Source organism: Nanorana parkeri, unplaced genomic scaffold (genome assembly GCF_000935625.1).
Source record: "Nanorana parkeri isolate BGI_ZX_2015 unplaced genomic scaffold, ASM93562v1 scaffold189, whole genome shotgun sequence".
NCBI lineage: Eukaryota > Metazoa > Chordata > Amphibia > Anura > Dicroglossidae > Nanorana > Nanorana parkeri.
The window spans coordinates 1,404,861-1,416,094 of record NW_017306457.1 but is presented as its reverse complement, the minus strand read 5'-3'; the positions used below and the strand labels follow the sequence as shown (position 1 = coordinate 1,416,094).

At 40.2% G+C, this 11,234-nt stretch overlaps 1 protein-coding gene across 1 annotated transcript in view; it reads right to left on the bottom strand.

Moving 5' to 3' along the window:
* Nucleotides 1-806: 806 nt before the first annotated feature.
* Nucleotides 807-11,234, bottom strand: part of CHDH (choline dehydrogenase) — a 19,095-nt gene continuing 8,667 nt past the window's right edge. The window contains exons 4-8 of the mRNA XM_018555258.1: nucleotides 10,761-10,890; nucleotides 10,160-10,294; nucleotides 8,805-8,947; nucleotides 4,677-4,779; nucleotides 807-1,229 (exon numbers count right to left, since the gene is read on the bottom strand). Coding sequence (XP_018410760.1) covers nucleotides 811-1,229; nucleotides 4,677-4,779; nucleotides 8,805-8,947; nucleotides 10,160-10,294; nucleotides 10,761-10,890 — 930 coding nt within the window. The 3' untranslated portion in view covers nucleotides 807-810. The remainder of the gene's footprint in view (nucleotides 1,230-4,676; nucleotides 4,780-8,804; nucleotides 8,948-10,159; nucleotides 10,295-10,760; nucleotides 10,891-11,234) is intronic.

Genomic DNA, 11,234 nt, shown 5'->3' with positions numbered 1-11,234 from the left:
GGGCAGCGGTGACTGTCAGTCACTGCAGGGAGACGATCGAGAAGTGAGCAGTTCGTGCATGTTTCTGCTTACTTCCCGATCGATAGAGGTCCACGGTAAGGTTTAGCGTGGTGATTGCTATTCACCTCGGCTTTGTGGATGTCCCTCTTATCCTTCATGAGCTGAAGTGATTCCAATGTGATACCAGGATACCAAGAGTTACAATTTGGATACTCACTGACAACCTGATCCTGTGTGAAAAACATCTTGGAGACATTGAAGGAATTGCCGGCATCGAGAGTACCAGCTAAGTATATGTATACCCACCGCCATTGTACGGCCGTACCCACAACTTGGAAATTGCCTTCATTTATCTTTGCTGAACTCAAGGTTCTGACACAAACAGTGTCTCTTGATGCTCATTGGGTTCACTGATTCATTTCATGTCTATGGACACACAGTGTATACTGGATTTTGGTATTTTGCAGACATCTATACCATGAGTTTTCTGGCCAATGTATGTGCGTCCCACACGGATGGTTGAGCACAGAAAATCTGCTTAATCTGCCTCATACGGATATCAACAAATCTGCAAACATTTCGCTATTGTACAGTCCACATATGAATGATCTTGGGGGGTCCACTATAGAACTCTTTTTATTACATTAGTTGAGTGGAATTATGTGTGGAATTATGTGTGTTAATTTCGTATGTATTCAATAAATTACATAACTAAATAGTTGCAGCATTGCATTTGTGGTGGGATCTCCCTCCATGGGGAAATGTGCCAATCCAAGGTGTTACAAAGACATAGAGATTGTTGACTATTGACTATCGTTGAGTCTCCAGGGTTTGAGGTCTGTACACAGGAATGTATTTGTTCACAAGAGGAGGAATATTCTGAATGATATCAGACGCCTTTTCTGCCAACATTATTGTTGGAGCATTTAAATTCCCACTTACAATACTGGGCATGATAGACGCATCCACGACTCGTAAATTTTCCACGCCTATTACCTTAGTCTCTTGGTCAACAACTGCACTTGTGTCAGTGGGTTGCCCCATTTTACAGGTGCAGGATGGGTGATAGGCCGTGTCTGCCTTCTGTCTAACAAAAGCATCAATCTGTTCATCTGTCTGGACATTAGAGCCAGGCAGGATTTCGGGTCCACGGAATTCATCGAAGGCTTTCTGAGCAAAGATCTCTCTGGACAGCTTCACGCACTGGCGGAAATCTACAATATCCTTTTCTGTTGAATGATACATACAAGAAGATAGTGTTACAAAACTTCAGACAATTTGAAGGATAAGGACAAAAATAAAGGACCATGGAGAAGGGGACACAAATTACTCCTGAACATTCAGAAAATAAAAAAAAATACTTTGACTCACTATTCGTTGATTTTTATGTTACATTTGTCTTTTAAATAACAATAGGGAACATCTGATAAAGTTTTCCATCATCACAATCTAAACTTATCATAATATGCAAAGTAGTGTGATATCTTCACTTTAAGGGAAAGTTACTAAAATTGGAGCAGACAAAACCTGGAGCAGCTGCATGGCAACCAGTCAGCTTCTAGCTTTCATTTTCAAAGCTTAACTATACAAGCTGAAGATAGAAGATGATTGGTTACTATGCACAGTGGCTCCTTATTCTATTTACTACAGTTTTAGTAAATTCCCTCCTTTGCATTTTGGTTTTAGTGTTGTTAAATCATGACAGGAAGTGTGGCAGTTTATCATTTGCTTTGTATAATCCTCCCCTTGTATAATTTAGAAAGGGGCTGTAATAACAATTGTGTATAGGCCAATGCCTTGGCTGGCGCTCGTGCAGAGAGTTTTAAAAAAAAATTAATCGATCAAAACATTTTTTATCGATCAAAAAGATTAACGATTAATCGAGAAATTAATCGTTAATTTGCACAGCCCTACAAAAGACAAAAACATCTCAAAGTACACAACAAGACCTATGCCCACATTCCAAGTCCACCACGTGGGTAATGACATTAACAATGATAGAAAGAAAGATTACATTTCGCAGAGACCGACTTCTAAAGAGAACAAAAGCCCTCTACTTCTATTCAGCTATAATTATTGGGGATGATAGAAAATCATTCTCTTGGTATACCACGGTGTCAAAATAAAAGATTGCATAAGGTTTTGTTTTGTACTTGTTGGTAAAGAGTCAATAAATGATTCTCATACATCAAAGAACTTTTGAGTTTCAGTATCCTTACTGAGGATTGTCTCGGTCCAGTCATTTTGAAAAACAAACATCAGCTTATTTTAAAAAAAGGGTTATAGAAGATGGTTCAGAATCTATCCATTGATGCAAAATCCTTTTCCTCCCCACCAAAGATATAATAGACAATAGCTTTCTGCATCCAGGAGAGATTTTCACTCCATGCAGATCTAAAATTCCGAGGTTTGCTCAAGCAGAATAATAACCATGTTTTGCTGAGTATAATGGAACATATCATTCCGAAAAGGACTTTATCTTAGGGCAGCTCCAAAAAGCATGATATAAATCTGCTGATTTCTCCCCACACAAACATCTAGAAGAACAACTAAGTCCCAAAATATAAAATCTGTGTGGAGCAATAAGCTCCATGATAAACTCTTAATACCATTTCTCTATAGGTGGACGCAGTAATCGTATTCCATGCTCTGTTGAAGCTGGAAGTATCTCAGTAGTGGATATATTTGGAAAATGATTAACCCACTTTGAGAGACCAGTTGAACGTTTTGCATAATCCAGGTCTATTCTGTAATACCTATAAACATTAGCTATTGCACCCTTAATTGGATTAGGTTTCAAAAGCAGGCGGTCTAGGTGGTTCTCCCAGTCTGAAGTTGAAAGATTTTTAAGAGTACGTATTGCAAAGGAACGCATCTGTACAAAAGTAAATTCACAATTCATAAATGGTAAACTCTCCCAGATGGCTGCAAAAGTCAACAGTTTATGATCAATTATTGACGTAGATGACTTGACTGTTGAAAGTCATGGAGGCATGGAGGGAATCTAAATTTCTTCAGAAAGGAAGCCACAGCAAGGAATGGCTATTTAAAGGAGAACTATGAGGTGAGTGCTTTTCATTCACCTCATAGTTCTAGCCGACATGTGACAATGAGACTGTCACAGGTCGTCTCAGTAGATCGGGAAGTGAGCGAACACATACCGGCGTTCGCTCACTTCTCGATCCTACGATCCAGGAGCCAGCGCTGACTGGCGGAACGGACGGGGGAGGAGGCGGGTATTGCTGGCTCTGCCTCTAGATAGGCAGAGCCAGCTGTCACTCACGCAGCTGGGCGGATCCAGACATAATTGTAGGGATCCGCTTCAGCTGCAGCGTCTCAGTATACTGCGTGCTGTAGCCCGTGGTATACTGAGCTTAGGGTGACGGGAGGACGCTAGTTTGTGTCCTCCCGTTACCCTAAGGAGAACTTTGGGGAAAAGCCCTAGCCCCATAGTTCTCCTTTAAGTGTTGTCTGTCTCTGAGCTTATGCCATATATTCCAACTATAATATAGAAGAGAATTTGCAATGACCTCCTCAGGTCAACATTTTCTATGCAAGTGAAGTATATATATGAGACTGAGATCCGGTACTACGTTTGATCTAAGTCAGAATCTGTATATCTACTCATACCATGGATCCAATCTCTCAAATATCTAGTGGCAGCTGCTAAAGTATATCATTCCAAATCTGGGAAGTTAAAAGAGAACTATGGGTTAAGTGTTTTTCCCCATAATTCTCTTAAGGGTTACAGGAGGACATATACTAACCTCGTTCCGTGACCCAAAGCTCAGTATATCGCAAGCTACAGCTTGCGGTATACTGAGACCACCGCACCACATTACTGTCGAGATCCACCCAGCTGCCTGAGTGACAGCGGGCTCTGCCTATCTAGAGGCAGAGCTAGCTGTGCCCGCCCCCTGCCCGGTCCGCCAGTCAGGAGGGGGGAATCCCTGAAGGGAGCTGTGACTGACAGTCACCGCTCTCTGCAGGGAGATGATCGAGAAGTGAGCAAGCAACGGTATGTGTTCACTCACTTCCCGTGATTTTGTGCCGACGTGTGACAGTTTCATTGTCACACGTCGGCTCGAACTATGAGGTTGAGTGATTTTCACTCACTTCATAGTTCTCTTTTAAGTCCTCCATTTTTTACACATTGTTGTCATAAGGAGACCAATTTTAGAATGTCATTTCCCCAGATAAACCTCTGAAAGGCCTGAAGCAGCCTTTCATGATCTTCTTTATTCAGGATAATAGGAAGCATTTGTAAGCAGTCTCATATAATGTGTAGCCAGTCTATGACTGTCTACTGAGGCATGTCATCAGTTTCAAACAACTCCTATAGGCATGTGCCCAGTCTCTATGTGTGAAAATGATGGCTCATGCTCCCTGAACCACTCTTTCACAATCTGAGCCCGATGAATCCTGGCATTGTCCTCTTGGAATATGGCTGTGCCATCAGGGAAGAAAAAATCCATTGATTTACAAACCTGGTCATTCAGTATATTCAGGTAGGCAGCTGAGCTCATTTTTTTGGGGCACATAACATTGCTGAAACTAGACCTGACTAACTGAAGCTACCCAGATCATAACACTGCTCAAAATCTAGGTGGTTACTTTTTTTTGGCCATGCACTGTATAAATGATGGTTGTTGATGATTGATGGTTTATGCACTCACCAGTAGAAAGATAGTTTGGATTGATAATGGGATGATCTCTTGGGTCAGTACTTCGAAGTTTCAGCCACCCCACACTAGTTTCTCTCATGGATCCAACGTGTACCTGGTATACATAATACAAGACAAACTCTGCATGATTATCACAGCCTCTACAGTGGGGACATCTCTGAAACAATACCTATGAAAAAAGACACATTGCTTTCTAGAGTACTGTACATTCTAAATACCTGCAGGTCTTCCGTTTCTGAAGAACTATGACAGGGACATCTACTCCCAAAGCATTTGTAAGGCCAACAGTTATCCTAAACCTACAACACCACTGCCATGGATTGTGGCATTGAGCGTGAGCACATTTATTTTACAGCCTTCACTTATCAAGGTTGGCAATGCAGCATTTTTGGAGAAAAAAAATGTTGTAGTTAACACTGAGAAGAACGCCATTTTGAGCCGACAGCAATCCCTACAGTATTTGGAAGATGTGGTTTTAATTAAAAGGGGACAGGATCTTTGATTTCAGTGCCTTTGTTGTGAACTTTGAAGATCAATTTCTCCACAACGCATACAGCTACAAAGGTGATTATGGTCTTGTTACGTGTTTTTACTGTTTGTTCAGAATATGTAAATACTTTAATGTGCATAGTCTGGGCACAGATTTACTTTAAATGAAACCACATCTTTTAAAGTATGCAGCAATATCTCTCAGCTCAAAATGGGGTTCAGCAGAGAGCCCTCATGCCCAGGATGTAGGAGAGCATGGAGGGTAGGCACTTCCTTTTTCACAGCAAGACTTTCTTATCTATGTTGTATTTGAGTAGACAGTATAAACCCATCTATTTGTTGATTTTATTACGGCAGCTGTAGGAGATTTCACTTACAATTATGTTTCGTGATGGTAAAGGGGAGATACAATTGTTTCTGCAGAGAAGTTTGTAAGCACAATCCAGCGCAATTATCTGGTGAAAAGACTGATATCACTTTCCCTGCACTACACTATCACTCTTCCAGCAATAAAGTCGGTCATACATTGGTGGATTTTCTAGCGAATGTTCATCAAAAAATCTCAGAGCATTCGATAATGCCATCAGAGACTTGAGGAACGTTGTTCGAAATTTCATTTCATTTTAACATTTGATTTTGGAATGAATGGAGTTCCTTGAATTCACATTCACTGTTAGAATTTAATTAGTTACCCTATGGTTTCCCCACATTTCTCCTACACCACACTGTGTCAACAGTCTTTCCTCTAAGCTATGGGCAGGAAAAATAGCTCATACATCAATATACTGTATGTTCCTGGTTGCTGTAGTGGAACATACAGCTGGGTGAAAGTCGGGTTGGAAGGCTCTTTTTATAAAAGTATTTAACATTTATAGCTAGATTGAGGCATACATTTTTACACTTTTCTTCCAAAACAAAAAGAATGTTAAAGTATGAAGATTGGAAGAGAAGACTGTGTTGCATATATCGACCAATCAGATCTGAGACAATCAAGTGCTGCTTAGAGACACATGGATGGCACTTGATTGGTTGATATCTGTAAACCTGTAGACCACACATACATAGAAGTCTGAATGTACAATTTCCTTTAGATTTGGCAGTAATTGTGTAGCTGGGGTGCCTTCCTTGTTGTATATAAATTGAATAGGTTTTTTGAATCGAAAGGTAATTGTATGGAAATTTTAGGATTAGGTCCCTTTCACACAGTCTGATCAGGAGGGGATCCGTGCACGGATCTCCTGCTGATCGAAACAGACTTCTCCGTTGTGACATCCGTGTCCATCCAGTTTATTGAAACTGAAATTACTGGACATGTTGGTCAATGGGGAATGTAGACATGAGTCCATTTACATCAGATTACCCCATATCTGGCATGATCAGGTCCGGCGAAATGGAACTCTGATCAATTTGCTTTTCTGGACCTGGCAGGAGTAAACAGGTGCACATCCATTTAGATCCGGCTGCTCATAGACTAACATTGGGCTTCCGATCAGATACGTCAGAAAAACTGACAGACGGAAAAGTTCGGAAAGCTTGAGTAAAAGGGCGTTTAAATGGTTATGTTTAGCCTGCATAACACATATACTCTCCTCCATTTGCAGATCTTTCCCACTGTCCTAAAATTTGTAAATTCACTAGCATACGTATCATTTTCAGATCCAGTGACTCCTTACATTTGAGTAAACTAAGACATCTGCTTATCAAATATGTTAAGAAAGATTTTTATAACTTGAAAGTTCATTTAAATAGAAGCCAAATTTTTGACATCAATCAACAATTACCTGTGAGCCATCAAGTTGTCACAGACATCACTGTGATGCAGTTAATTTCTCTCTTAACAGCACATTATCTCCCAGAATGCAGAGCTCTGCAGTCATCTGTTAATAATTAGAATTCTGGATCTCACAAACACATTTCCAGACTTCACCGAACACGTTGTAAACAAGAGCAAGTGCCAAAGCTGCTTTTAAAAGAACAGGATTTCTAACATATAGGAAAGGAGCTTGAACATGCAGAAATGTTGGGGTTGCCTAAAGGGACTCTGTCATGAGAGATTATGGAGGCTGCCATTGCTGGCCTCTCGTTTGAGAATGCTAGTTCCCTGGCTGTAATTCTGATACTTTTGTTTTATTGCTGTCTGAGCCGCTGACCTGGAAGTGGTATAGGGATAGGACATTTTCGACACTTTTCTGACACTCATTTACAACATGCTTGTTCCAGGTCTGCGATTCAAAAGTATTTAGTTCAGGCACTGCTGGGCAACTGCCATTTTCAATAGGATGCCAACAATGGCAGTGCCCCAATTCCTCCAACAATATGGTTAGTCATACGTTTAGTTTACTAATTTGTATTGAGATTGTATTCCATCGTGGGAGCGAGCTAGGAGTGGTGGCTAGAGTGGATAGTTGATCCTAATAAAGTGGCCACCTATTTAAAATGACTCTAAACTCAGGAGTTAAATCTTAAAATTGCATTCATGTACCTTAAGGCCCCATTCACACTGCGCGATTTGCATTTTGCGCGATGTCGCACGATATCGCGCAAATGCTTGCATCAAAAAGCATTGAATCGCGGCAAAATCCGCTACAAAAAGGGTCCTGCTGTGGGTTTAGTGTCACTTTAAGTAACAGACAGTAAGCCACCAGTTTCTGCACTATGATCCTCCTTTATCACAGAGACAAATATCAAGCAGCTATGAGTGAATAAGTGTTAGGAAAATATCATAAAGCATATCAGGAGCCAAAACACCAGGAAGATTCAGATTAAGAGGATTAAACAATAACCCGGTGTCATAGCATTGACCTCATGTTCTCTTAGGAAATGGCTGCAACTTTTTTAACATGCCTTTATTCATAGTTTTCTCCACAGCTCCATTCACACCAAACTGTGAAGAACTAATTGTTGGCGCTGTCATCTTAGTGCTGCACTATGCAAAAACATACTTGATACCTTTGACAAGGTGAAGGTAAACAGTCAAGAGTTAGTTGTCAAGGTTTGGGTTAGGTTTTAGAGGTTGAACTCGATGGTCTTGTGTCTTTTTACAACCTGGCTAACTATGTAACTATGATCAATTAATAGGCTATAGTTTAAAGGTTATGGATAAAGTGTATGTCTGGTCAAAATAAAGAAAAATGTATTGAGTACATGTCTGTGTGTTTTGTCTCTTTAAAGATCCTGCAAGAACAGAAAATATGGGTTACGGTAATCTTGTTAATATGCTATGGGGGTAAGGAGAGGGAGATTTTTCTTTAGTCCAGCAAGGGAGAACTTAGACAGGGTTGACAACACTGCTTGGGATTTCTATGCAGAAAAGCCATTGTTGGCAGCTCATTACCGACCTTCTTTTTCGGTGCTGGAATCCCAGGGCCGGAAACTACCTGGCACAGAAAACCAACACCCCACAAAAAAAGGTTTACATTGTAAATACTTTCACTACATGTATTCAGCATAAACAGGCATCTGAATATAATATCTTTTGTGACAGATGTCGTTTAACTGGATCTCAGTTCATTAGTTCACGTAGAGATTGGAGGTAATAGCAGCTAAAACCCGACTCAGTGTTTTGGCAATGTGACACATTTTGATGGCAAACATTTCTTAAAACATTATAGCACTTTGCAATCTCCTCACCTGGTAGGCCTCTATCTTGGGGCTCACACGCCCATGGTCTATGACCTGAGACGGGAGGAAATGGAACTGGATGTCAGGATGTTCCACCCCTGGAGCACTTCGAATGAATCCACCAGTCTCCAAGTGCGCTGTTGCTCCATCTCCTGATGGCCAATAAGCAAAAAATTGGATTTGTCCATTTATTGCATTGTATTAGCATGAAAAACAATTACTGATTTATTTTGTGAACCCTGTGTGCCTGCCAAATGTTTTTACTTTTAGGACAATGTTAATCTTTTATTTTCAGCATTTGCATTTACTTAAAAACCTGCATATTTTAGACATGGTCATGGGTATGGTTATAAACTAACATAATATTGGTTCTAGCAACCAAGGGTTTGATTTATACAACAACAGCTCTGTCTGTTTTATATTTAAAGCAGAAGTATTGGAATTTGGGAGAGTAAAATGTACTCTTCCCAATATTTGCAGCCGATGTGTGACAGCTGTCTCATGCTGGCTCTCAATATTGGGCAGAGAACATTTTACCAGTAATCACAGTTCATGATCTTCTCCCCTCCCCTCTCTGTTCCTCCAGTGCTCAGCGGAGGGACAGGCAGGGTAGGGGGAGGGCACAACTGCCTCTGTATCTAGAGAGGCAGAGCCAGCTGTCAGTCAGGCAGCGGGGTGTATCTTAACAATATTGATTGTTTTTTTGCCTTCCTCTGGATCAACATTGGGTAATTGGGGGCATAGCGTTCTGTTTAGGCTTTTTTTTTATATCTCTATAGGTTGAACTCGATGGAAATGCATATTTTTTCAACCTGACTAACTACATAACTATGTTTGGATTCCTTCCGGCTGCAGTGCGGCTCCACACTCTCAGCATATAGCAGGCAGTAGCCTGCTATATGCTGAGTTTGGGTCACAGGAATAACTTAGTAAATACACTCCTGTGACACAAAAGAGAACTAAAGCCAAAAAAGGTTTGGCCTTGGTTCCCCTTTAATACCATGGGGCTTTTAAGGTGTTTATATACGGATGGTACGGGATAGACTTAAACGCAAATTAAGCCTCATCAGTAATGAAGTTATTTAAACAGAATGTTTATTAAAATTTCATGATTATATATGTTGTTTATGTATTTATATAGAGGTGTGGTGTTTATTATTCTTTGGTGGTTCAACCAACTTTGTATCTCCTTTAATACCCATCACCTATTCTCAGTTTTCTGCTTTTTGTGCTATGAATTTAATTTGCGTATTTAGCTGTTAGCGTGACGTTGAGCTTTGAACACATTTGTCTGTTAGGCTCCATTCACATATAGCATTTGCGTTTCCTGCACGGTATTCAAAATGGTCTAACGTCATTCTTACCTGTGAACTTCCACATCCACTCTATGCCAATCTTCAACATCTGGAGAGGTTTTTGTGCTCTGTATAAAGTGATGGGTTTGGTGCACATCTGCTGAATGTAAACTTCCAGGTGGTCTTGAAGATTCTGTCCCACACCTACAGAATGATAACACAAGACTCCTAAATCCTGCAACAGTTCTGAGTTTGAATTTAATTTCTAAATAAGTGCTTGCAGTTGTGTCACAACAGAGAAAAGATCTGGATAGTCCCCATTTGGACACATGATCACGCAAAACGGTCCCTTTGTTGTAAAACAGACCAGAAGATTAATACTATTGTTTTTGCACTCACAATGCTCATGTGAACTGCTGATTTGATTTGCAATTGCATAAATACATTTTCCCCACTGATTTTTAGGGCTCATTGACATGAGATTGCACCTTCTGCAGCTTGATCAACACTTGCTGGCGCTTGCTGCAAAAGCCTGTCATGGACTACTACCCAGTGGACACAGGCTCTCTAAACAAAAGACTACTTTCACAGTGCACCAGAAATGATGTATGTTGTACCCAAGTACCACAAAAAGAGTCTCACACACACACAAAATGTTAGCATGTAATACCTGGAAGGTGAGCGATCACAGGGATTCCTAATTTGGTGAGCTCTGAGGCATTTCCAATTCCAGATAGCATGAGAAGTTGGGGAGAGTTTATAGCTCCACCACTCAATATGACTTCTTTGCTGGCAAATGCCTGAGAAATGACAGGTTTACATCTTCATCAGAACATTAAAAAAAAACTTCTAAGGCAGAGTAAAGTGAGATTGCAGTTTTGTTAATAAAAAACTGAATCTCCACTGGGTGAAGTATTTCCATTGCAAGGATTTTAGCCAAAGTAATCATAGCTTCTTACCTATTATAGAGATATTGGGATTTTTTTTATAAACACTGAAAGGCTCACACTTCACTTTACCTACCTAATCAATCTACATTTTGTAACTATAAAAACTGCAACCCCAGCATACTTTTATTAATTTTTATATAATATTTTTTTTTATTTCTATATATAAAAATATAAACATGTAAGCATCCTGTTAA